Source organism: Phoca vitulina, unplaced genomic scaffold (genome assembly GCF_004348235.1).
Source record: "Phoca vitulina isolate PV1807 unplaced genomic scaffold, GSC_HSeal_1.0 scaffold13, whole genome shotgun sequence".
Taxonomy (NCBI): Eukaryota; Metazoa; Chordata; class Mammalia; order Carnivora; family Phocidae; genus Phoca; species Phoca vitulina.
Window position 1 is genome coordinate 3773046 of NW_022589716.1, and position 27232 is coordinate 3800277.

General features: G+C 51.2%; 1 protein-coding gene across 5 annotated transcripts in view; it reads left to right on the forward strand.

Annotated features, from left to right (window-relative positions):
• GATAD2A (GATA zinc finger domain containing 2A) overlaps positions 1–26348 on the forward strand; it is a 101752-nt gene extending 75404 nt beyond the window's left edge. For 2 of the 5 annotated variants that reach the window (XM_032412536.1, XM_032412537.1), the window contains exons 4-13: positions 12701–12833; positions 12962–13093; positions 14342–14431; positions 15074–15205; positions 15675–15842; positions 17500–17779; positions 21310–21608; positions 22287–22361; positions 22659–22854; positions 24808–24938. In XM_032412536.1, coding sequence (XP_032268427.1) covers positions 12701–12833; positions 12962–13093; positions 14342–14431; positions 15074–15205; positions 15675–15842; positions 17500–17779; positions 21310–21608; positions 22287–22361; positions 22659–22854; positions 24808–24938 — 1636 coding nt within the window. Of the gene's footprint in view, positions 1–12700; positions 12834–12961; positions 13094–14341; positions 14432–15073; positions 15206–15674; positions 15843–17499; positions 17780–21309; positions 21609–22286; positions 22362–22658; positions 22855–24807 lie in introns of all 5 variants that reach the window. The other 3 variants (XM_032412534.1, XM_032412539.1, XM_032412538.1) reach the window with 2 other exon arrangements.
• The last annotated feature ends 884 nt before the right edge of the window (positions 26349–27232 follow it).

A 27232-nucleotide genomic window follows, 5' to 3' on the forward strand; every position in this document is an offset into this window, starting at 1 on the left:
AGAGAGAGAGAAGCAGAGGCAGAGGGAGAAGCAGGCTCCCCGCCTAGCAGGGAGCCCGATGCGGGACTCGATCCCAGGACCCTGGGATCACAACCCGAGACGAAGGCAGACGCTTAACCATCTGAGCCACCCAGGCGCCCCTGCAGTTGAAGTTTCTGATACCTCTTCAGTACATCTTCCTGCTAGTGCTTTGTCACATGATGACAGACTCCTCATCCTGTGACTGGTGCCTTGGCTGCTGTAGCAGGTCATTTAAGTGTTTTGCCTGCGAAGTACGTGAGGGCTCTGACCAGCCTTCTGCTATGCTAAAACTGCTTTCATATGCTTTGCTCTGTATCTTGCAGCCATTTCTCTGCTGTATTGAAAACAGTCTGTACCAGAACCGTAACAAACCTGGAAGGTTGGGGGGGATGGCAAGCACACTGGCCTGAGGGATCCCGTCATGTCCTTCGTGGCCACCTAGCCTGGTGAAACAGTGGGACGAAGGGGGGGGTGCTCTGTGACTCCAGGTGGGGCAAGCAGAAGTCAGACCTTGAGAAGACTTTTCTCAGTTGAAAGTGCCCTGAAGAAAAAGGAGAGTTGGCCTAATGGCAAGAGATTTCCAAGGTGGTTTTTTTGTTTTTTGTTTCTTCAGAGGGATGAGCATGTGAATTGTAATTTGTGAATCTGAGGGGAGTAGCAGGTGGGAAAAAGAAAATGGGTGTCCAGCAGCCTGATTCCACTCACATCCCCATGTGGCCTGGGACCATTTACTCCACCCTGGTGAAGCTCATTGTCTCCTCTGAAGTGGGGCTGGTCGTTCTTAAGCCTTAGAAGCTCCCAGCGTGGTCTAATAATGTTTGTCAGTGTGATAATAGGAAGAAGCCTTGGGACTTATGGATGTCCAAGAATGAGGGAGAAGAGGGCAGGTGAATGGTCACACAGCCCTGTGGGAGGCAGGTGGTGGCAGCAGGGTCAGTTGCCTTCACAGACGCTGAGTTCCTTATGGCCGAAGCAGCCTAGATGTCAGTGAGAGGGGCCTGCCTGTGGGTGGGGTGGGAGAGGAGGTGGGGAGTGTCTGATGGGTGGAGATGGGAGACATACCAGACGTTATTAATCCCCTTCCCTGGGTCCCAAGCCGTAAGACTGCTTATTTTTAGAGCTTAAATCTTAAAAATAGTTGGGATGTAAATAACCACTTTGAAAAGCTTTGTTCCGGTCTTAGTACGATGCAGAGTTCCTCAGTGCAGGGCCTTGATAGCTTTCAGAAGCAACTTTTAACACAACCACACTCTAAAGAAAACAACCAGTCCAGGCACACAGCACATTACCTTCCTTCAAGAGGACTTGGCAGTGTCCATGGGCAGTGTGGGAAAGAGTGATTTGGGTAGCATATTTTAGGGAGCTCACATCCCAGAAATTGGGATGCTCAGGGGCTCCAGGTCTCTGAGCCATTGGGTTTGGTGAGAGGGTCTGAGAAGGCCCACAGTGGTGGTCAGAGCAGGGCCATGGAGCACCTTCTGGAGCGGGTGGGAAGGGCGGGCCATGTGGCGCCCTCTGGAGAGGAGATGCTCTGGGCCTGGGTGGAGCCCAGAAGCTTGTGGGACACCTGAACGGTAGGGTAGGGTGGAGGTGGACGTGTTGGGAGGAGGGAGAGATGCCTTTGCCTGGAGAATGGAGGTATGGGGGGAATGGGGTGTAAGATGGACAGGATAGTGTCCTGGCATTGGGAGCCTGGGGCACCCAGCTGACTTCCAAGGGAAGTCTATGGTTGGCCTCCCCAACTGCAGATGCAGGGTGTCTAGGCTCCCCTGGGTGGTGCCATATTCTCTGTGAATTGGGTAACTGCAGAGCCTGTCCAGTTGCTGCTTTTACGGCCACAAGAACAGGGTTACCGAATTTTGTCGGCTTATAATTGAATAGATCTTATAGGGAAATTATGGGGTATCTGTGGGGTGAGTCCTATGAAATTTTTAGTATGTCTCACTTTTAAAAACACAACTTTGGCAGCAAGAGAAAGCCATTTGGGCCATGATGTGTCAGGAGGACTCCATTCAGGAGCCTTTGCTCAGACTAGCACTTGCCATGGGAAACCCTATGCTGAAAACATTGGTGTGACCCCCTTTCCATCTTGGCCATGTGAAAAATATCTGTTGTCTATTTGCTCTGTTAGAAATTTGAAAATATTTATTAATTCTGTCCTGGGTTTAGTCATCCTATCTCCTTAGACACCTTTGGGCTGAGAGAGTTTCTCGGACTTTCTTGTTTTTGGTGACCTCAACAGTTTTGAGAACTGGTCATGAGTGTTGTGGGAAATCCCTTAGTTGTGATTTATCTGGAGTTTTTTCATGGTTGGCCTGGGGCAATGGGTTTGAGGAGGACCACAGATGTAAGGTACCCTTCTTACCACACCATATCAACAGCACATGCCATCAGTTTACTTTTCACTGTGATGTTGACCTTAATCACCTGGTTGAGGTAGCATCTGTCACATGTCTCCACTGTAAAGTTAGTCTCTCACCCCTTTCTATGCTGGACTCCTTGGAAGGAAGTCACCACATGTAGCCCACACCCCCTCCTCAAGAGCAAAGCAGCTACACAAATTATTTGGGATTCTTCTGCCTGGGTAATTTGTGTCTTCACCCCCTGGATGATCTTTTACTCATGTTTGAGTTTGTAATGCCATTGAACATTAGAAAATAGTAGTTTACAGAGTTACAGAGACCTTTGAAATACTGACACATTGCATTATTCAATATGACAAAATCAGATTAGTTAATGTCTGACCTCTTGGGCTCATGGCTACAAACCACAAATTTTCCAAAGTTTTATATTTTGTTTGTTGGAAGCTTGGACTTTATCATTGGCAACAAATACTGGTAGTTGTTCCCGAAGAAACAGGCTTTCCTTTAACCATTTTGAGGAAAATGTCTGCCAAAGTCTGAATAACCACAGTGTGTCTGTCAGTCCTTCCTTCAAGCCTTGTGAATGTTCACGCACATGCTTTTCTTCTGGATGGCTGTCCTGCTTTGGTACGCAGGAGAAGTGTTTTATCTTGTCACAGAATATTAAAAAGACATGTGCTCAAGGGTTGAAGTTTAATAAAGTCAGTCGCTTGTACTTTATCCAGGGCTTTGCCTACAGCATGGTGTCACCGCGTACTGGCAGTTTGGCACTACTGTCCTAACTTGGTGTAAAAGACAGTTGTCTCAGTGTTACAACAATGACCTGGCAGAGCCCAGGGCAATGCAGAGGAGCTTAGGTGGGCTGGGAATAGGCTTTCTAGAGTGGGCAGAGACGAGGACGTCCATCAGGGCTGTGTGCTCGCTCACGTCTCAGGCAGCAGTGGTTAATGGCCTGCTGGAGGCAGATAATAGAAGGAAGAGAAGCCTTCAGTGTGAGACCTTGTCCCCAGGGACCTCTGACTGCAGGGCGGGTGGCCAGATGAGTCAATTCAGAGCTAAATTATAGCTGCAAAGGTGATGGGGGCTGTTCTGATTGTGCATCATGTTCCGTGAAAATGGGGAAAAGAGCTGGGGCTGTTATCTGTGAACTAGGTGCACATTTTATGCCTTTACATTTTACAACATCCCCTGGAGGTCAGTGGAATCCCATTCTGCAGATGAAGGAACTGAGGTTCATTGAGGTTTGGTGACTGGGTGGAGTCCTCACAGCTGCAGAGGTACGACTAGCCTCCCATGGTCCTACTGTACCCAGAGAAGCTGGAGCAGATCTGGTGGGGGTGGGGGACACTGGTGCTGTGCTGGGAGGGCAAGTTGGGATTTGTCAGGGGAAGGTGGGGGAGGATCCAGCAGTTTGAAACACAGATTTTTAGAAGGGGGCAATAAATTTTCAGGCAAAGCAAGTACTTTCCATTTATCACAGAAGTATGTAGTTGCTGCAAGCTGGAAAGTAATGTTTGTTTCTGGTGTGTAGTTTTCATCTGCACACAGGTGACTTTCTCTTGCTGTGAGTTGGTGAGGGAGCTGGCATCCCAGGAAGTGTGTTTGGGTTCATGTGATGTAGGGAGTCTCTTCATGCCACAGAGTGCTCCTGGGTTCTCTTTGTGTTCCTCCCTGGAGGAAGGTTGGTCTGGCATGTGGGTATGGTGACCAGATGAAGGAGAGATCACTAGCGTTGGTGCTTTGGCATTTGGGGTCCCATGCTCCTTTTTCTTACACTCTCCCAGGCCCCGGGCCCTTTCGGAGTCTGGATTCCAGAGTGCTGAAACCCCACCCAGCTTTCTTGGGCAGGCGGCAGTCCATGTGTAGTTGTTTCCCAGTCAAGTCCAAGAACCACATCCATGTTTTCACATTGTCATCTCTTTCTCACCTCGGCGGCTCGGCATGTGGATGCTGCTGGCTGTCCAGGATCCTAAGAATAAATAAAAACATTTTCCTCTTTAATCTAGTCCAAAAATGGTATTTGATAACCTGAGTTAGAGGTGTCAGAGTTGACAGTCATGTGGAACGCATTCTCTCCCACCCTCTCTGACTGCTGCTTTTTCTGGGGTGCCATTGAGCCCTCTGTAGGCCACAGGCACCCAGCTGATCTGACCCATGTTGGCGCCCTGGGTCCCAGTGCAGTGCAGGGTACACATGGCAGCCCTCGGTGTCCCAGAGTTGGGCAGGATTGCCAAGGGTCCACAGAAGCCTGGGCCTAGTGTGAGCCCAGATTATCTGCAGGCCATAGGTGTGTGACCTCAAGAAGTCATGCCTTTCAGATTGTTTCCTCACCTGTAGAGTGAAGTGATGATCAGGCAATTGGGAGGATTACACAGAAGTGTGCATCTTGGTGGTTGGCACAGAGATGGCCCTTGTAAAGGATCTGCAAATATCTTGGGTGATTTTTTCCAAACCCAAGGTACATCAGCCTTTCAGTTCTATGATTGTGGTCATTTGTATCAAGTGCCCCTTTCCAAATTTCTAAGCAGAGCATACTGAATTGGATTTAGCCTTTCTGGTGTTATCGGATTCTAGCTGGACATGTTGGCTGCTGGCAGGGTTAAGCTGCTGTGACCTCCTTGGGTGGATGCTGGCCCTAAAGGCTGCCCCATTGCCATTTGGTGTTGGGGCCTTTATGTGGGGTCACAGCTAATTTCTCTGGCCCAGGGAGTGCTCTATTTCACCCATCCTCACCTTGTCTCTACAGCCTTTGGTGACTCTGCATGCTTCTGAAACTGGCCCCTGTTGTTCGAGTTGGAGTGAAGTCCTCTGGGCCTCCCTGGACAGGCTGTGACTTCCAGGGGGCTCCTATGTTCCTAGAAGGAGCCCCAGCAGGACAGGCTGAATGCTTCCTGGCCTTGCTGACAGCACAGCGCTCTTCTGCTCTGGCCATGTGCCTTGGGACTGCCCTCTTCTGTGCTGGGGGCCCTGGAGGGGGGATGGGCTCTCAGGGCCAGAGTCTGGCCACAGGAGCTCCTTCTCGTCTGAGATGTTCAGTGGTAGCTGTGGCAGGGTATGCCATAATGGATTCCCAGAGTGATAGTTGGACCTGAAGTCTCCGTGAAGAATGATGGCTGGGTTTCAAAAATCTCATCCCCAGCTGCTCACCTCCATGGCCTCTGTGGCCAAGAAGCAAAATGTGTTCTGACTTCCCAGCCCCTACAAAGCAGGCTCTGGGCTTTTCTCTTGACATCCCAGCCAACAGAGTGTCAAGTTACAGGGCTGGGAGAGGTGGTAATGGATGCCAAGAAGGGAGTCCAGGGAGTTGAAGAGGGGCTGAAGCAGGCAGGAAGCAGGTGGGCTCCAAGGCCCTGGAGGTTTGGGGAGGGGACCAGGCACCCGTCCGTGCCTACCGTCCCCTGGGGCAGGCAAGTCTTCAGCTTTGGGGCACAGCCTGTGTCTGTGTGCAGCAGAGCTCCCTTTCTAATCACACCAAGTGTCTCTTAGTGACGGCTCCCCTTGGGAAAGGAGGGGGTGGTAGTGAGGGGTCCTAGTGAGCAGCTCTCATGTCCAGATGGCCATGAAAGATCCCAGAGGTATGTGCAGGGGCCAGTGAGATGTTCCCAGGTGGTAGAACTAACCTGGGAAGTTGTGGTAACCATCTTTCTCTCTTGTAGGGCTTTTCTGGAAGTGTTTCTGGAATGGGGATGCTCATTAGATTAAATGCATGCGGAATTGCTTTCTGGCTTTGATTCACACCACTCAGTGTAATGCTTGAGGCTGTGGTGGCTCCCAGACACACAGATGGCCCCCTCCTCTCCTGTGGGACCCTCTGTTCACTTCCTTTCTTTTTTGAGCAGCTCTGGTCTCGGGCCTTTCTGGAACTGTGCTTCTATATCCTCTCAAGTCTGCATTTGCCATGGCCATCCCTCATGCACCGAGAACTGCTGGTCCTTTTGGGGGGCTACGAGGTTCAGCTGGGGTGGTTGCTTGGGTAAACTGTTTCTTTCCCACATTCTTTCTCTCTGCTTTGTCCCAGGGTAATTTCTAGAGTGGGTCTCCTTGCTGGGGACAGCCTGAGAGATATGGAGTTACAGTGGTATAGTATAGTTCCCTGGGGGCAGAGCTGGGCTGTCAGCCCTGCTAGCTTAGTGGTTTAAAGTGATGATGTATTGGTGTAGCATTGTCTGTCCTGTCTGCTGGTCGGATGGTCCTAGCTGGGCGCTGCTTCTTAGACTCTCATCCTTGCAGTCCTTTTTCAGCCAGGCTGGATGTTCCCAGTGGCTTTGTCACTCATGTAGGATGGCTAGGCCCATCTCTGTGTGTCTTTGACCTTTTTTCCATACAGCTAACTTGACATCCTCAACACAGTGTGAGACCCCACCAGAGCATGCATTCTCAGGGCTCAAGCGGAAACTGCAAGGCTTCTGTGACCTTTTGAGAAAGCTTGTAGCATTGCTTCCTCTGCATTCCTGTAGTTCACAGAGTGAGCCATAAAACCAGCCCAGGTTCTGAGGACAGGACTGAATGGATGTGTGAACATGGAGAGGTATGGCGGTCTCATCAGGGTGTAGTGTGGTGGTCTTCTGTACATGATTTTGTCGACTGTATTAGGGCTCCTTCTTAACATCCACCAAAGTCCTGACTCACAGGTTAGGAGTTGCACTTCAAGGACCTATTGCTTGAAAAGACAGACGTAATGACACAGAATGTAGAAATCCCCCCCCCCCTTTTTTTAAAGATTTTATTTATTTGACAGAGACACAGCGAGAGAGGGAACACAAGCAGGGGGAGTGGGAGAGGGAGAAGCAGGCTGCCCGCGGAGCAGGGAGCCCGATGCGGGGCTCGATCCCAGGACCCTGGGATCATGACCTGAGCCAAAGGCAGACGCTTAATGACTGAGCCACCCAAGGACCCCTAGAAATCCCTTTTTTAAGAGACAGAGAGTGCCTGAGCAAGTGGGGGTCAGAGAAGGGCAGAAGGAGAGAGAGAATTTTAAGCAGGCTCCATGCTCAGCACAGCCCGACGCGGGGCTCAGTCTCATGATCCTGAAATCATGACCCGAGGTGAAATCAAGAGTCAGGTGCTTAACTGACTGAGCCACCCAGGTGCCCCTTCAGAAATCCTTTTAAGTGAATTTCCACATCCTTTAGCAATGTGGCATCTGTGTACGTGGAAGAAGCTGACCACATGTGCAAGGTGATCAGTCAGTCTCTACAGTCATCACTGGATTCCTCATGAACTCACAGACCCCATCCTGGAACCAGGTGCTTAGGAAAAGGAAGAGGTGGGTATGTCCACCAGCCATGTTGCCTGCGCACCCACTGTGCCAGGTCCTGCTTCAGCTGCTGGGACAGAGCAGTTCATAAAACAGATACATTCCTGCCCTCCCTGAGTTTGAGAATATTAAAATATTAACCCACAATGGCCAGTTCTCTGCTCTGTGTCAAGCTTGCATTCATGGCAAGCATCTCTTTACTGTTTTAGGAAAGATTGGGGCCTGAATCTCCCTGATGGTCTCCTAGGTTGTCCAAGCCTCCTCAGCACTGAGGTCATACTCACCAGCAATCCTGAGGTGGCAGCAGGGCAGGAATTCCTATCCTGGTGTAGGAGGCACAAAGAGGGGAATGTCTTGCCGTGGGCTCTTCACTTACAAGAGACAGAACCAAGTGAATTTCAGATGGCTTTGTGGGGGAAGCCCCCAGTGTGCAGGCTTGGTTCATAGTGCCTACTTATGTGAGCTTTCGTGAGCATAGCCACAGGCTTTGGAGGGGGCCCTGTGGCCTGTCCCCCTTTCCCAGCCAGTGTGGCACCAGGGGAAAATTCCTGCCCATCTGGCTCTGGGGAGGTGGGTGGCATCATCCCCTTTCCTGGAGCTGTGGTGTCACATCAGGGCTGGGCCCCTCTCGTCCAGCCCCAGCTTGGGTGGGGGAACCTGCCTGACAAACAGGCAATGACAGTGTCACCCTGGGAGGCTGTGGGGTGGTGGGTTGACCCAGTAGAAAGGTGAAGGTACTTTCCTCGGACTAGTTTGCTAGAGTGAGGGTGAATAAGCTGGTTGCTGGTAGGGAAGCCTCTAGGGAAGCCTCTGCTCATGCCTGTGCTGCCCTTCAGTGGAACCCCAGAATTCTGCCCTGAACTCCCACCCCCATGATGGACAGTACTGGGTACAGCTAAGAGGCTTCCTCAGGCATGCATGCTGTGGGGGGTGTTCCCCATGAGTGCACTAGGGGAGTGCTGATCATGCTCCCAGGGCCAGCGTGTCAGGACTGGGCCAGCCAAGGACCTTTCTGAGGGCACATGGTTTTAAAGTTGTGTCTTGAAGTGTGAGTTGGGGCTCATATGGGGGCCTCGGGAGTGTGGTGGAGGGACATTCCATGGAGGGACCCATAGTGAAGGCAGGAGGGAACCCAGGCAGGATGTATCTGTGAGTAGGAGCCTGGGGTACAGGGGCTGGGAGCTGGAAAAGCCAGTTGATCGGCTTGGCCTGGGAGGTGTGAATGGGCTCCAGTGGAGGAACACACTGGGGGAGGGTCTGGTGGAGCCGAGGTGAGTGTTTGCAGGAATGGGTGAGGCTGGTGCTTGGTCTAGCAGTGTCCCCCACCCCACCCTTAAACACTGCTAGTAAGTAGTTACCTGTCTTTCCCCACCCAGCCAGGCCCAACAGATAAGGGGAAGAGAGAGGGTTCTGGCAGGGAATGGTTGTGGCTGGCCCTACCAGTCTCCTCAGGCTGGCCCTGAGGTGGAATTTGTTGTCCTGAGGCCTCATTGGGCCTACAGTCCTCTTTAGCTTCCCTACCGTGTGCAAGAATCTTGGGGATTGGGTGCCGGGGTGGCTCAGTCGGTTGAACATCTGCCTTCGGTTCGGGTCATGATCTCGGGATCCTGGGGTCAGGCCTCACATTGGGCTCCCTGTTCAGGGGAGAGTTTGCTTCTCCCTCTGCCCTTCCCCACTGCTTGTGCTCTTTCTCAAATAAATAAATAAAATCTTAAAAAAAAAAAAAAAAAGAATCTTGGGGATCTTGTGAAATGCAGTCTTTGATGGAGCAGGTCTTTGGGGTAGCAAGATGCTGCATTTCTTCGAGCTCCAGTAAAATAAAGCTTTCCCTGCTGTTCAGTGAGCCAAGGCAAGTGGTGGTCCATTCCCACCTGTGGATATGCCCTTACTTGCCCCTCCCCTTCTGGTTTGGGGGTCTGTCCCTCCTGATGGATCCTGAGAACAGAACTGCCTTTTATCCAGGGATTTATCCCTACTGCTTGGCACAGCACCTGCTTTCTTAGTAGGTTTTCAGCAAATACAAGTGAGTGAGTGAACAAGTGTGGACGAAGTGTCCCTTTCCCATACGTCAGGCAAGCCCTTTCAGACAACAGCAAAGGTTACAGCTGCCAACAACGACGGTTTCTCTTGATGAGGCCGTTTCCCCTGGAATGGGCTGGGAGGACACTAAATTTTAACTTTGCACACACTGCTGGTTGGTGAGCAGTTGGGATGGTAGCCTGGTGCTGTGAACATGGGATCTGTCATTGAGTTAAGATTATATAATCTCTGCCTTCCCTCTAGGAAACTTGATGAAAGTTCCAAGCAAGTGACAGAACTTTTGTGTTTAGCCAGGGCTGGCATACAGGGGAGGAGGTGATGAGACCGTTTTTGTTGATAAAAGCATGGTCTGTTTCCAGGGATTTTCATAGGTCACATAAAATCTCTTTTGATAATATTTTACGCAAGAGTTCCCAAGATGGGCAGGATGGGCTTATTGGATTTGCCTTGAAATCATGTAGCTTCCAAATAAACTTGGTGCACACGTGCCCACCATGGACTGAAGCAGGAAAGCAGTGTACCTGACCACAGTGCCATCCCCCTGGCATGTTGGGCTAGATTTCCTCTGCTTTTGTCCTTCTGCCTAAATGGTTTTATAATTTAGAACAATTTTTTTTTTAAAGAATGTCCATAGTAATTTTTAGCCTGTGTCACACGGGGTGTTCTTTCTCCTGAATTAAAAGAACTCCCCGTGAAAGTACTGAGAAGACTTTTGAAGCACCTTTACTTTAAAAATTGAGCTTAGGAAAGTTTTCCATGTGGGTAACTAGAGGGGCTGGTGGCTTCTCTGTGTTTGGAAGAGGTGGCCCTGGCCCCTGTAATACACCAACAGTTCTTGTGGTTCTGGCGCCACATAGGAAGTGCCTGCAGCTGGGCAGCCCCAGGGTAAGCTGGGTGCCTCCATTTTCTGACAGCACCTGAACCCTACCTCACTTCTCAAAATGAAGGCTGTGTGTCACAAACCGGTTAGAACTGGCTGTTGCCATGGTTTTCATGTTGGAAGGCACAGTTAAAGGGTCACATGACAAAGGAGGGAAATGCCTTTGTCACGTGACTTTTTGGTGGCTGATTAGCATACAGGAAGTTCACTCCCTGCTGGCTGCTGGGATGCTGAGTGATCATTGATGGGGGTGGGGTGACGTCATCTTTTGGATGAGTTATTGATTACTCTCAGGCCAAGATGAGACCTGGGAGTGCTGTGGTCAGAGTAGCCATCTCAGGAAGCTTCAGCCTCCAGATGGTCTCGGTCCCTCAGCCTGCCCTCTTCCCTCAGGCAGATTTGAGTTTTGTTAGACCTCTCAAACCTTCAGAAAAAGTGCATGCCCCTCAGTAAGATGATAAAAAGTGATCACCATCGTCTCCACTCACTCTTGCTCAGGATATGCCTGCAGTCTGCAGTTCTAGACATGGTTCTGCCTGGGCTGCTGCTCTGTCTGCATGCAGCCACCTGGGAGCTCACCTGGGCTGGGACCAGTGGCTACAGCTCGTGTGCTGGGGCCTTGCACTACCCCTCAATATCTGTGTCTGCGTCCAGAGAACCTGGATAGTTGGAGCCCTGAGGTCACCTTGAAAGTTGATCTTGGGCAGAGTGGGCAGTTAGCAGGGAGACATACAGAATGAGTGGTGGTTCCCAAATTGCATTGGTCTTTGGTTTGGTGAGGCCTGAATGTGACATCCTGGGTTACTTTATAAATAGCCAGCTAGTTTCTGGACTTGAGAGTGTAAATTAATCACCCCAATGAGGAGACTGTATATCTTGAAATGGCACCTTTTCGTCCACTCCCCTGATCTCTTGTGAGAGTTCGGCCAACAGCTGCACTGGTTAAATCAAATCAAGGTTAGGAGTATTGAGGTGTAGCCACCATGTGGCTCTTTAGGAGGGATGGAAGAGCCCTGGTTGGGGGGAAAGTTCCAGGGGCAAACATGAACCCTCAGCATTTGGTCCTCTGTGCCCATCCTTCCCTAAAGACAGAGCTCATTCCAGGAATGGAAAAGGCAGTTGAGTGGGCTATTAAAACTAGTTCTCCATCCATAACTCTGTCCTTGCTTTGCTGGGGTCTAGTAGGAGGAGTGGGACAACTAGAGCTGTTTCTCCCAGTTAACTTTATTGAGTTTGTTCACTGGGTCACAGTGCCACCTAGTGGGTTTGTTTGGTCCTCTGCTGGTTTTCCTACTGATGAAAAGGATCCTAATTCTTCAACACAAGTGGAGGCCAGGTCTTAAGGGAAAGTTTACATTGGGCCCTCAGCAAACAGCTGCTTGGTTGGGGGCAAAGCACTGTCTCTGGGACCTTGTATGTGGGGTCAGCAACACAGTAGCTCAGCATCACACTGTCACACCAACACAGGAGCCCTGACAAGGGGCCAAGAAAGACCCTGCCTCAGCCCCAGGATCCTGGTTTTTGTTGTTGTTGTTCTTTTGAGATTTTGTTTGTTTATTTTGAGAGAGAGCGCGCGCGCACACACGTGTGCCTGTGCAAGCGGTGAGGGGGCAGAGGGAGAGGATCTCCAGCAGGCTCCGCGCTGAGCATGGAGCCCTACACAGGGCTCGATCTCATCACCCCGAGATCACGACCTGTGCTGAGATCAAGAGTCGGCACTTAACCATCTGAGCCACCCAGCCGCCCCTCAAGCTGAGCATTTTTATTGGACACTGAGCCACATGGTAGAGAAGGGAGCTGCGGTGTTTTCCAAAATGGCCATATCACACTTGAACACAGGTGTCCTCAGCTCTGGGTACACAGAGGTGGGCACCAAGAATAGTCCTGGCTAGGGGCCTAGCTGTGGGTTTGGGTGCCTCTTGGTGAGTACAGTGAGAGAAGTCAGTTTGGTTGTATGGTAGGGAGAACGCCCAAAGAGAGAGGCTGGGGAGAGTGAGTGGGGCAGCCATGCTCTCCACCTCCTTGCTGTGACTGTGTCTAAATCTGGGATCTGTGGTGTATGGGTGCCAGGCCCTGGGGAACGGTGTCTGGCAGAGCGTCCAGGCACTCTGGTAACAACCTGCTTTCCCTGCTCCACAGTGACATGAAGTCTGAGAAGAGAGCCCCCTCTCCTGATGTGATTGTGCTCTCTGACAATGAGCAGCCTGCAAGCCCAAGGGTGAATGGGCTGACGAAGGAGGCCTTGAAGGAGACCAGTACCGAGGCCCTCATGGTGAGCCTTGTCTCCATGTTGGGGGATGACCCTGCCCGACAATATCCCCCAATGGCGTTGGTGATGGTGGGGCCTGTGCTCCCCGGCTGTGGCTCTCCCCTTCAACCCTTGTTCTCTTGCCCTTGCAGAAAAGCAGTCCTGAAGAACGAGAAAGGATGATTAAGCAACTGAAAGAAGAGTTACGATTAGAAGAAGCAAAACTTGTTTTATTAAAAAAGTTGCGGCAGAGTCAAATACAAAAGGAAACTACCGCCCAGAAGGTGTGTGTGTGTCCATTCTCTCCTCAAGAGTCAGCAGGAGCCAGTTAAAACAGGGGACGGAAATCCAAACTCATTACCTTGGCCCACCTCAGTGCCAGGAACAGGAGCAGCTGGTCACAGGCAGACAAGTTTCCTCAGGGGCATAAGGGTCAAGGTCTGAAATGGAAATTTGAATTACAGATTTTGTGAAAAGGAAGTCAGTAAGGATATTACAGTGCGTTTTGGTTTAGAATATTCTCGATCTGAGTATGTAAAACTCCTTGTAGGTTGGAAGCATGAAGAAAATAGAGAACAGATGTCTTAGAAGCTGCTGGAAGTTCTGGGTTAAGAGCTCTTTCCCAAACCCGTTTACAGAGAGGCCTCCTATTCTGTGGGTGGGCCATGCTGGCCATCAGGGGCTACCATGGTTTGTGGACAGATTCCCTAATGCTGCAGGGGCATGCCACAGTGCTGCCCAGGCCCCAGAGTCTCTGTCCTGGGGCTCCTCCTCCTATCTCCCCTGGTGTCTGAGGCTCCTTTTGCTGCTTCTGAATGCAGGTTACTGTGTAGGCCAAGGTCTGGTTTGTTTTGTTGGGTTTTTTAAAGCTACCCTTCCTTTTACTTTAACCACTATTTCAGTAAACCAGGAAGTAAATGTGTCTTGGGCAGTATGAGCTGACAGAGTATATAGAACACAAGTCCCCTTAAGGGGAGCAGGACAGGAGGATACTCATTGGTCTCACTTAGGGCTTTGCTTGAGCTTTCACTTGAACATAGTCAATAAGTGGACATGGCCTGGCATCTATTAATCTGCTAGTGGACAGAGTCTGCCTATTACTTGTTTCCTTTCCAGTTGTTTAAGACTCAGTGGAGTGAACCAAATCTGTCCCTTACCTAGTGGAATATGTTACTTTAAGAAGTGCCTGGACTTGGTGTTTGTCACCAAGGTTGGGATTAATCTATTCAGGCCTGGGGTCCTTTGCCTCAGTCATCATCACTGGCTCTTCACATCCCCTGGAAAGCAAAACCTGCTCTTGAACCATAATGTGATGTCAGGCATCCCCAGGGGTGAGGGGTGCTGGAAAATCTCTCCTCTGCCCATTTCAAGCGAGTCAGTTCCTGCTACAGACTTTAGCAGGCGGGAAGCAGAACCTTAGAGCCTGATGCCTTTGGAAGAGGAAGAAAACCAATCTTACTCTGTCTGGATTGTGTGTGAGGGGAGTGGGGCTGACGACTCCCTCATCTCTCACATGTCCTGCTCTCTTACAGCCCACAGGCTCTGCTGGGAGTGCCGTGACCACCCCTCCCCCGCTTGTGCGGGGCACCCAGAACATTCCTTCTGGCAAGCCATCCCTTCAGGTCAGTGTTCCCTCTGCGTTAGGCTCCTGAGCAGTCCTGATCCAGTTCCTGTGAAAGGCTGCCCGTTCCATATGATTAGATTGGAGTGAGGCCCAAACTTAGGCCACTGTTGACATCATGAACAAATCATGCCAGTGCTGAGAGGTCTCCTCCTATGACTGCTCCTAGCAAAATCGGAGAGAGGACCAAGATTTAGGCAGGCCAGGTTCCTTTCATTTCGACACTCCCAAGTTTGTGGGACCGAGCAGGACCTCCTACCCACAGGGTGAGATGGGCAGAGCTCCCACTCCCAGACACAAGACTAAGGTCTGAACAGGGGCCCACCTTCCCTCAAACAGGCCTGTGCCCTCAGCTCAGACCAGCAAGAAAGTGACACCCAGCCCGGGTTAGCTGGACTTCTGCTGTGGTGGGGGTCGTGTGGGTGAGAATGTCCTGCCTTGTTGGTGCAGTTCACTCCTGAGTGAGTCCAGTCTGCACGGCTGTGGTTGTTATCCATGTTCTTTGTTCTTTTGTGCTTAGAGTAAATAGACATTTTAGTGCCCCCCCCCAAACAAGTGTGTACTTTATAAAACAGCAAACCTGTTTGTTAAAAAAAAAAAAAAAAAAAGCCATATAAAATCTGGGGTTTGGTGCTGTTGACAGACCTCTTCAACAAGAATGCCTGGCAGTGTCATCCCACCACCCCTGGTCCGCGGCGGGCAGCAGGTGTCCTCGAAGCTGGGACCACAGGCGAGCTCACAGGTCGTCATGCCCCCACTCGTCAGGGGGGCTCAGGTGAGCAGGGTATGCTTGTGGGGTGTAAGAGTGTGTCCAGGCTACTCCAACCAGTTACCTCACAAAGAACCCTTCCTGGTCAGGTTGGGGATTATGGGGCCCACCCCTTCCCTCCCTCCATTGTTCCTCTCATCATCTTTTTATTTATTTTATTTCATTTTTTAATAATTTTTTTTAGAAGGGAAGAGAGAGAGTGTGTGTGGGGAGGTATCCATACAGTGGAATGTTATTCAGCCTTAAAAAAGCTGTTCATTTTTTGGGGTTTTGTTTTGTTTTTTTGTTTGTTTTTGAGAGAGAGTGCAGTGTGGGGACAGATGGAGAGAGAGAGAATCCTAAAGCTCCATGCCCAGTGTAAAGCCCAACGTGGCAGGGGGCACCTGAGCCGAAATCAAGAGTTGGACGCTTAACCAACTGAGCCACCCAGGCGCCCCATCCCTCTCATCATCTTGTCCCCTGTCCCACCCCACAGCAAATCCACAACATCAGACAACATTCCAGCACGGGGCCGCCGCCGCTCCTCTTGGCCCCCCGGGCATCTGTGCCCAGTGTGCAAATTCAGGGACAGAGGATCATCCAGCAGGGCCTCATCCGCGTCGCCAACGTCCCCAACACCAGTCTGCTTGTCAACATCCCACAGGTGAGGGCTGTGCTGACCTAACCTGACCCCACCCCCTACCCACACACACCTCAAGGGTGCCCAGTCCTACGGCATAGTCAGGTCTCCAGAGTGGTATGGTGTGACCTGCCTGCTCCCTCAGAGCCAGGCAAGGCCTTAGATGCCGCATGGGGGTTTGGACTGGAGCTCCTCTGGGCCTGTTGCGGTATAAAAGTCATGGGCTGGAGTCCACTATGTTAAGAACTATGGTCTAGCAGAGGTGGATAGGTATTGAGAAGGGGAGAGGTGCAGACCTGAGCTGAAGGGTTGGGGGGAGGCTTCAGGTGGCGTGTGGGACCCAGCATGTTTTGGGGGATGGATGAGGCCTGGAGATGGCTGGGATGGTGGGGGGGCACCAGAGCTTTCCCCACCCTCCTCCCTGTCTGCATGAGCACATGAGGGGAGCATGTCTGCAAATGTCCTCACAGCACCAGCACATCTATTCTTAGCCACGAGTCCTTTCACCTCTGTACAGAGCCTCTGAGATGGGATGGGTCTGTTCCCACCCAGCAAAGCCAGGAAGATGGGACCAGGGTGAGTGGGCAGGCTAGAAGCAAGAGCTTTATTGACAGATGAAATTATTGGGTCTGCAGGGGCTTTTGCTGATGGGTGTATTAGCTTCTCTTCCTCCTCTGGCGTGGTGCATCTTTGTCTGCCTCCCTCAGATAAGAGCCTGACCAGCAGAGTTCTGAGCAGCATCCCTGCCTTCTCTAAAGTCAGGCCAGGCCGAGGTACTGTGGTGGCTGGTGTCCTCTATGTTGGGAGGCCTGTTCGGCTCTGGAGACCCTCTGTGAGGATGGGGGTCCTAGGAAACCATTCTGGGCTCCCTGAGTCCTATGATGTGTTGTGTGCAAGTTGTCAGGTGTGTGTGTTTTCCCGGGGGTGGCGTATGCTGCTCTCCTTAGATTTTCAGAAGGGTCCTCAACCCCACAAAAGGGCACTGGTGTGATCAGCTCTGGGTTTGGGGAAAAGCACTTGACAGGGTTGGGGGCTGGGTGAACTAGAACAAGGAGACAATGGAGCATTGGCCCCTGGGGTCCAGATGAAGACAAGAAAGTAGTATAGGAGCACCAAAAATCAAGAGGGGGGAAGGGGCGGGACAGGAGTTGGTCCAAAAGCTCTTCTCCCCTATAACCCCAATGAGGACACATGAGGTAAGTTAAACGTTAGAGTTTCCAGACAACCACATACAAAGGTGCTCATGAAGGAAATGCCACCAGTGCTGTAGTCATCCGCTGTCATACCCCTGTGAAGAAGGCAGCAGTCTAGACCTGTGCTGGGAGGAAGGCTGCTAGGCCATAGTGATGGGACAGTGGCCAGGTTGCCTGAGCGGGGTTGCCCACTGCCCTGGTCGTGGTAATGGCTATGGATTTGTAGGTGTCCTCATGTGGCAAAACACAGAATACAGATTGTAAATGTGTATAGTTGTTGGATATCAGCTAAACCTCAACAAGTATGTTTTATAAGATTGGTCATTTCATACGGTGATGAGTTTAATGCTGCTTTGCCTGTTGGCTTGCTGATGTCCGGCATCTCAGAGTTACTACCTTAAAGACTCATTAGTGCAGCCAACAGTGCCATCCTGGGCTGTGGGATCAGGCACCCCCAGCACCCTGACCAGGTTGTTATTTCCCAAAAGCCTTCCCCAGCGTCGCTGAAAGGGACGACAGCCACCTCTGCTCAGGCCAACTCCACCCCCACCAGCGTGGCCTCTGTGGTCACTTCTGCTGATTCTCCAGCCAGCCGTCAGGCAGCTGCCAAGCTTGCGCTGCGCAAACAGCTGGAGAAGACGCTGCTTGAAATCCCCCCTCCCAAGCCCCCTGCCCCAGAGATGAACTTCCTACCCAGCGCTGCCAACAACGAATTCATCTACCTGGTCGGCCTGGAGGAAGTGGTGCAGAACCTGCTAGAGACCCAAGGTGAGTGCCTTGGGGCCATTTTCATCTCTTGCCACTGAAGTTTCTCTTACATAGGTTATTTTCAATGCCTGCTGCATGCTGAGAGCTGTCTGGGGTGGAGCATCTTATGGATGACCTTTTGTTATTAGTCCTCCTGCTTTCTGTGAGGCTTAACTTTTTGCTTATTTGTTTTAGTTTTTACATGCATTCATTCATTGAGAGCACAAGCGTTTGCGAGAAGTGGCCGGGGGCGGGGGGGGGGGATGGGCAGGAGGGGGCAGATCTTAAGCAGACTTAATGCTCTGAGCATAGCCCAACACCGGGCTCAGTCTCATGATCCTGAGATCATGATCTGAACCAGAATCAAGAGTTGTACACTTAACACTTAAGCAACTGAGCCACCCAGGTGCCCCATTAGTTTTTACATTTTTTAAAATATTTATTATTGAAGTATAGTTGCTATATATTGTTACATTAGTTTCAGGTGTATGATACAGTGATTTAACAATTTTATAGGTTATTAAGTGTTCACCACCTGTGGTCCCCATCTATCATAAATGTGGTCCCCATCTATCACCTTAGATAACTTCTTAAACATATCACAGTCACCTTTCTTCTCTTGTTGGGGCCTCTTCTGAGAGCTGGGCCCTGGGGAAGCCCAAGGCTCTGCACACATGATCTGAGGGGGGTGCTGTTCTATAACATTGGGGCAGGCAGAGAGGGATGAGAAGGAACGTTTGCAGGAGGCTGACAGACTTTGCTTCCAGATGGGTCTCTCCAGCTAGAACTTCCCAGAGCCTTGAGTACTCTGAGCCCTGAAGGTAGGAAAGGGACACCCATGCCTGGGCCAGACTCACTTTATCCTCCTTGGAAACAGTTTGGAAAGCACCACTTGCATGTTAGGAGGTTTTAGGGATAAAAAGGGCATATATAGGGTTGCGATCAAAAGTAACATTGGAAATGAAGGTGGGAGGCCAGGTTGAGGGGCCTCCACCAGACGATTTGAAGATGTTTCTGCTCTGAGATTAAGTTTGTGGTGATACTATTTGGGCAGCCAGCCTGAATCCTCTCCCTGCATGATCTCAGCAGGATGCTCAGAGCTGAGGAGGAGGTGGAGCTGTAACTGGTCCAGGGCAAGAGAGGGCCTGGTAGGCTTCAGACCACACACCTTGAATTGTCCCTTGGTACATGCCAACCCCTCCCAAGGCTGCTCTTACCAGCACAGACTTGGGAGTGACAGCAGTGGGGCCTGTACAGAGGAAAAGCACCCTCTGCCTGCTTGGTGTCAGGGTGTTGGAGGGAGTGCTCTCTTCTCCCTCTTTAGTCAGTATATCACAGAGTATATATCATATCCTTGGATGTTGTATCCAATGCCTCTTAGAGGTAGAGCCCTCCATACCTGGTTGGGGGCCAGACCCAGGGCAGAGGATGCCCAGCTGGTCACCTCAAATTTACTTACAGCTTCCTTACTGTACCCCACCCACACACCCATCCAACCCCATTGCTCTTAAAATACTCCCCAACCACAGGGCCATATCAAGGACTGACCATGAGTCAGGCTGAGAGTGGGAGGCCACATAGGGCCAACATTGGCCTCTGTAAAATTGGCCATGGTGGCTTCCACTTGTCAGGGGGCCAGGCCCAGGAGGGAAGGGTGCGAGCTCTCACATGGCTTGGATGTGTCTGGATCCTTTTGGTGTCGTCTTTATGATGGAGTGATATTGGCAAAAGAGCTGCCATGAGGCCAGTGCAGGATGGGTGGGTGGTGGGAGGCCCAAGTCAGGACACAGTGCCCACCCATCTGTACCTGGGTGCCCTGGGCATCTGCTCTCCCCAATCAGCCTGTCTCTATCAGGAGTCAGTATCCCTCTCGTCTTGCCCAGAACAGGATCTAACTGTGGGAGGAAGCTCTGAGCCCCTTTTGAGGTGTCCCTTGATAACCTCCTAGAGCCCCAGGCTGGGTGACTAAGTGCAGCCTCGTACCAGTGTCTCCGCTCTGATGTTGGTCATGCCTACTACAGCTGCCTAGAAAGTGGTACTATGTCTTCTAGGGTTGGGCATTTGGAAGGTGATGTGCTCTTTTCACCAGAGCATGTTAGCTGTAGGTGAGGGCCCGGAGCTGGGGGCCTGGGGTGAGGGGCTCCCCCAGTCTGATCCTGTACAGCCAGCCCCTCAGCATTCAGGGGCAGCTTGGGCAGGCCCAGGGCTGGAGAGGGAGGCCAAGGGTCTCCTGGCAGCAGTGTCTCTGATACTAAGAGGAAGTTAAACCCTTGAGTACTCTAGACACAAAAAAGATGGTTACAAAATGCAAAAAGTGCCCCTTACTTCACTTTCTTTTTTTTCTTTTTTTTCTTTTAAGATTTTATTTATTTATTTATTTTAGAGAAAGGGTGTGAGAATGAGCGAGCGGGAGGAGGAGTAGAGGGAGAGGGACAAGCAGACTCCGCCCTGAGTGTGGAGCCCAATGCAGGGCTCAGTCTGACAACCCCGAGATCATGACCTGAGCTGAAATCAAGAGTCAGACGCTTAACTGACCGAGCCGCCCAGGCTCCCCCTCCTTACTTCACTTTCAGTGACAAAAAGAATATTGATCCCATGCCTGAGCATGTACTTTACTTGGCTTCCCCAGTCACCCTTCCTATGGCCAACTGAGGGGATGTAGTGTTCCCATTTCTCAGACAAGGGGGCCAAGGACCCAGAGCAGTTGTGTGCCCTCATCTGGGCAGCACATGTGAGTCCTGGCCCTGCCAGGACTGCCATGTGACTCTGCAAGTCACTTCATCTTCTCAGCCTTGGTTTCCTCCTCAAGATAACAGGGTGGGGTGCCCTGTTAGGAGGTTATTGTGAGAATCGAACACCTTTGTATGCACAAGACACTGGGTATGACACTTGTCAGCAGGAGCACTTGCTGGATAATTTAGTCCTTAGTTGACTCGCCCACTAGCAAGGATGCCTATCACAGTGAGGTGGGACCTGGTGGGTTACCTCCTCTTCACTGTGAGGAGGTGTGGGAGGGTAGGAAAGGCAGTCAGGAGGAGCCAATCTGAGATACTTTTGTTCTTTTTAAGATTTTATTTATTTATTTGAGAAAGAGCACAAAGGGGGCTGCAGAGGGAGAGGGAGAAGGAGACTCCCCTGCTCAGCAGGGAGGCCGACCTGGGGCTTGATCCCAGGACCCTGGGATCATGATCTGAGCTGAAGGCACACACGTAGCCAACTGAGAAGCCCAGGCGCACTAGAGAGCACTAAGGTTCTTGAGAGTTGGTACCCAGTGCACCTAATCCATGGCATTTTCCAAAGCTGCTTAACTTACCTTCTATCAGCAAACCTTCCCCAAAGCCCAAGGCTGGCCTAATGTCCACACACAGTTGGCGCCAATACGTGTGTGCCAAACAATGTCTTAGAATTTGGCTTCCTGATGCCAGCTGGGCCATATAGTCCAGGGCAGTGCTCCAGATCTGTCACATGTCCTCATCCTGTCCTGGGATGATAGGGGCTCTGACTCTGGCATCCTGTTCCTATGACATGAGCCCACCTACCTCTCCCTGCAGCGGGCAGGATGTCGGCCGCTGCTGTTCTGTCCCGGGAGCCCTACATGTGTGCGCAGTGCAAGACGGACTTCACGTGCCGTTGGCGGGAGGAAAAGGGTGGTGCCATCATGTGCGAGAACTGCATGGCATCCAACCAGAAGAAGGCACTCAAGGTAGAGCACACGAGCCGGCTGAAGGCTGCTTTTGTGAAGGCTCTGCAGCAAGAGCAGGAGATTGAGCAGCGCCTCCTGCAACAGGGTGCCGCCCCCGCACAGGCCAAGGCTGAGCCTGCCGCCGCCCCACACCCCGCGCTAAAGCAGGTGAGAGTCCTTGGGGAGCCAAAGCTGCGGCCCTGCGGCCTGGGAACGTGGGCTGGGCGGCCTCACCTTCTAGGAGAGGGGCCTTGTTCCCTTGGCAGGGAGTTGTTGCTAGCAAGCAAGATGTTCTGACGTTCTGTCCCACACTGGGCAGTCATCTGCCTGGTTATTAACTGTGTGTCTAAATTGCATTTAATGGTGGCCTTTGGTGGTGAAAATACTAATTTGCAGTTTCTTTAGATTTTGTAGCTTTCACGTGCAGTGTTCCGGCTGACAAGTACTTCTTGTCTAAAAGGACTTTTCTGAAAGCCACATTGAGATGCAAAAGGGGCATTTGGAAGAAATGTTCTAGCTAAATTAAGGAGAGAAGCAAGTTTGAAATCAAGTTTTTTGGCTGCTTTTTTTTAATGCTTTGCTTTCCCATCCCCTGTAGACCCAAAGCACCCCGTTGGCAATTTTTTGTGTCCTCGGAAGTCATTTGTAATTCACTAATAAACACATCTTCTCAAGATCCTTATATAGTGGGGGGCTGTACTGCCCTCGGGAAACGGCCCGTCCCGTGGGGACTAGGCCTCGTGTGGCCACAGCTGCTGCCCTTTGGTCACTCTAGGTCACCCTAGGCCGTCTGTGGATGGTGCTGACCTCGATTTCAACCCCCCCCCCCCCCCCCCGTTTGTATAGGTCATAAAACCCCGGCGTAAGTTGGCGTTCCGCTCAGGAGAGGCCCGCGACTGGAGTAACGGGGCTGTGCTACAGGTCAGAACTGCGGTGCCGGGAGTCCCTGCACCGCGCCACCAACCAGCCCTCACGCCCCAGACCGTGACCACGTCAGTCGCCGACTGTCACGCTGCCTGTGTCTATCTGTCTCTCTCTCTCTCCCTCCCTCCTTCCCCTCCCCCCTTGGTGTAACTTACCTGGTCTCCTGATTTTGGACTTTAGGGACCCTGTGTGGGTGGGAAGAGGTCAGCCAGAGCACGGAGAGGCTGCGCTGAGCGTTTCGCCCTCTGTCACCCCCTTCCCCACATGAGCCATCACACCCTCTCTCCACCGTAGGCCTCCAGCCAGCTGTCCCGGGGCTCGGCCACAACACCCCGTGGTGTCCTGCACACGTTCAGCCAGTCACCCAAACTGCAGAATGCAGCCTCAGCCACAGCCCTTGTCAGCAGGACCGGCAGACATTCCGAGAGAGCTGTGAGCGCCGGCAAGGGCAGCGCCTCCACCAACTGGAAGAAGGCACCCCTGAGTACAGGTGAGCCACCCCACACGGTGAGGTCCATCCCTTCCTTGCTTTTGTCTAGGACTTGCACACATACAAGTGAACAGAAACGGTGCATAGAGCCCTGAAACCCCAGACCTGTTCCCCGAGAGCAGCTGTTCTTGACTCTTCAGCTTGATCTCTGTTCACCAAACAGGATACTCCGAACAAGTGGTAGCCTTGGGTAGATACTCATTTCCATCCTTTGTACACTCTATACCTACACTCTTAGCTCTTGACCCAAAATGTTGGGCAAACCCAGTTTAGGTGTAGTCTCTGTCTGTCTGTCTGTCTCTATCTCTGTCTCTGTCTCTGTCTCTCTCTCACCACACACACACACACACACACACACACCATCCAGTGGACACCTGTCAGCACAGACACTTACCTTGCCAATTCTGGTCCCCCCACCCCTTCCTGCCATAGGGAACGCCTGTTTTGCTGTTATGTTGTACCTTTTTCTGGTGCACTAACTTAATTTCTTGTTCAACCAGATAGTGTTCATTCCCTGCTCTGTGGGACACTTCCCACCCTCTGACTTAGGTCAGGTGGTGCAAAGTGTAAACCAGGGAACAAGACGGTGGGAAGGTAGATAGGGGAAAGATTCCTGAGGCAGGGGCTAACATTTTAACTAGGGTGGGTGGCAGAGGATTCTGAGAAAACCACATTTGAGGAACAGCTCAGAGGGGGATACCCTCAGGTGAGCATTCCCTAGTCTGTCACAGTTCCATCATCCTTGGGTCGATGCCCACACCACTTTCCCTGTTTTTAATTATTTATGTGCCGGCATTAAGGTGATATTTAAATATTTGTTTCTATCAAAAACAGGAAAGTGAAAGGTAGGCACAAAGGGCTGAGAGAAGGAGACAGGTGAGCACTTTCACTATGGGAGCCAGTGCCCCTCCCTGCCCCCCACCCAAGTTTGCTGTATCCCTGTAGAAAAAAGGAGGTGACATCATGAGAGTCCTCTCTCTAGGGAGAACTGGGAAAGCCAGACTGGCTGTGCAAACAGAACACGGGAGTCAGCTGTGTGTGCAGCTGACCATAGAGTTAGAAATGTGGCCAAGAATCAGAGCCTTCCACCGGGTGAAGCTCAGGAGAGGGAGTACATTTGTCTGGTTGCAAAAGAATCTGAGTAGCCTGGAGAGCATTTGTAAACATAAGCAGGCAGAGAGGATTTTGTGCAGCATGTGTAAGATGCAGCTAAGAATTCATAGCTGTTTGAAAATTCCTTTTATGGGAAATTTGGAAGGTATACAAAATCAGATACAGGTGTGTGCATGTGTACACAGTGGTAGCAGACATGTGAAAATCGCACGTTTAAGGTAATCTTTGAAAGGGAATATGAAAAAAAAAAAGGAATATGAAGGAATAAGTAGTTGCTATGTTCAGCAGTAGGACTAGAGGTAAATGTGTAGTAGCTTAAAAGCAGTATTTCCCAAAAGAGTTCTACCAGCACTCCAGGTTACCCTTGGTTTCTGGGCAGGACCCAGTCAGGTTTCTCTTTAGTATGTAGAGAGGTTTCCCTATTGCATTTGACCTCAGAACACTTGTTCCACAAAATGTAACCTCCACCAAATTACTCTTTGGGTAACACAGTGATGGGGGCAGGGGACAGGGCAGTCCTTACCCCCAGGCCAGCCAAATATCTGTGTGTGTTGGAGATTGGGGGGTCATTTGTTTATTTTCCATTGTAAAAGAGATGCTTGCTCATTGGGGAAATTTGGAGAATACAGAAAGAAGAGAATGGTGTTTCTATCCCAGGAGAACAAAAGCTATACTTCGAGGCTTTTCCCCCATTCTTCCTCTTCACTGCTGTGTCCCTTGTGTGTAACTGAGTGCCCTGCAGAGGCATCATGCTCTGTCACCATCCCGTGTCCCTCTTAATGTTTTCATTAGAGAATATTACCATACCATTAAAAACCCTGTCATTCTGTTCTTTTGCAGGCGGGGCCCTTGCGTTTGTCAGCCCGAGCTTGGCAGTGCACAAGACCTCCTCAGCTGTGGACCGCCAGCGGGAGTACCTCCTGGACATGATCCCGCCACGCTCCATCCCCCAGTCAGCCACGTGGAAATAGTGTGAGCCGGGCCCAGTGGAGAACAGGCTCCCTCCTCCCTCCCACCTGGCCCTGCCACCCTCCACTCGGGAAGACCTCATACTCCCTGAGAAACGAGTGAGCGAGTGCCGGCTGCGCTGCGGAAGCAAGAGCTCCGTTCTTGGCTGCAAAGTCTCGTCGCAGCTGAGGGGCTGCTTTACAGGTGGACGAGGATTATCACTGAGGGACCTTTCCCTTGGGCTTTTTTCCTTTCTTTGCCTTTAGTTTGCCCAACACCAGCAGAAAAGTGGACCTCGGGGGCTGGTTCTGCTTCCGGCCCTTCCTTTCAGCCCCCTCTCCCCCCATTCCACACCCCCTCCCCCCGGCAGGGTGCACGGACGGCTCACCCTGGACACTGTGACACGCTCGGCAAGACCGGCGCCCGGGGCTTCTGAAGTCGAGCGGAGCGTTCTGTTTTGTTTTTGCTTTGCCCATCTTAGCCTCCCAATCTTTGACTGCCTTCCTTCATGGCAATCTTTAGGTTGACAGATTTTTTTTTAATCACCTCATGATGATGGAGTTTAAAGTAAACCGTGCAGACCCAGGGGTTCCTGCCGAGCACGGCCCCCACACCCCAGAGGGTGGGCCACTGACTGCCCAGCCCTCACTCTAGCGGAAGGCCTCTGCTGCTGCTCATCCTGGAGAGCCCGGACCTCCCACACTTAGCAGAAGAACAAACTGCAACCCAGACCCCAGCCAGAGAGCCTGGGATCCCAGAAGCCACGCACCGCCAGTAGAGGAGGGAGCAGAGAATTGGCAGCAACATCCAGAGCCTGAGTGGGAAGTTGGAGGGGCGGGCTATTGTGTTTTTTTGTTGTTGTGGTTTTATTTTATTAAATTTTTCCTTTTCTTTTCCTTCTTATTTTGATGGACACCATCCTAAGCTGCCCTGGCCTATACTCCTGTCAGGTGTGTCTGGTGGGGAGGTGCCCCTGCCCCTCCAAGACTTCAGGGTTTCCGTTTGGGTCTAGTTTAGAACCTTCCCTTAAAACAGGGCCATGCTGCCAGGGTCGCCTTCAGACTGTTTTTTTTTTGTTTTTAACCCTTTTTCGAGTCTACAGAAATGTCTTATACAAAGGATCAGGTCTGCTCTTAGTTGTGTTTCATTTTGGTTTCTCCCACTCCTTAAAAATCGGTTCCATGAGGATAGGCAGAAGCTGTCGTGAGTGTGCTGTGCACGGGGCCGTCTCCGTGCAGGTGCGAGGGCGTCCTGTGTGCACACACACATGTTTGTCGATGTGGAGATGGGGTACGCTGCTCCCCACTTCAGCCCCAGCCCTAGTTTTCCTATCCATGCAGTTAGGGACTTAATTTAAAATCCTTATTTTGTAGGGCCGCCTTCTTCAAAACACACTGCTACAACATTCTAATAAAGGCTCATTTAACCCCCTCTCTCATGTGTGAATATCCATGTTTAGCAACATTTTGACCCGCGGTAGAAGACCTAGTTTTGCAACATTCTAATTTTTTGTTGTGTAAAACCCTGTATTTCTCATTGATTTTTGTTTTGAGTGCATAATTTAGACGGGCTGAAGGAGGGGAGGGCAGGGAAGGGTGGCTTTCATTCCAAGATCCAGGGATTTGGGGGAAAGGAGGGAAATTGACATGGGGGGGTGTTTTTACACCAAAAAATCAAGAGTATGCAAACATTTCTATTTCTCACATTTTTCTGTGTGCCTGGCAAATAAATACTTGTCTTATACTACGCTGAGCTGTTAGCCCTCTCTGTTCAATGACATGGGCCAGATTTTCCAAATCCTTCAAGAAGGAGCACCTAGGCTGGCCACTTCCATGGGCAAACAGACCTCAGTTCTATGCAGTAACTCGGGATCAGGTGTCCAGGCGAGAGTCACCTCTGCACTGGAGGGGTGTGCCAGGATTGTCACGCCCCAGCTGGGGTTGAATGGGTCTGTGACTCATGGGCCCAAGCTGAACTGTGCTGTGCAGGTTGGCCCTCAACCCCAGCCCATTAGAACCTCGCTCATCACTGTGCTCAGGAACCACCTCTACTCACCTTGCCTGGCTAGACTTCTACTGGCCTCTGAGCTGTTAAGTGGGCCTCATGAATTCAGTACAAACCCGACCGCCACGGGTGGAGGATGGGGCTACCGGCCCTGGCTCTGCCTCCTCCAGCCCAGGGTCCCTGGGAATAATCCCATCAGGGGCCACTTACTGTGACATGTAACTTTTTTTAAAGGAGACAACGTGAGATGCCTTAATCTTCTGTTCATTTCTACTGTATCAAAACTCTTACCCCCGTTTTTTTCTTTTGTTTC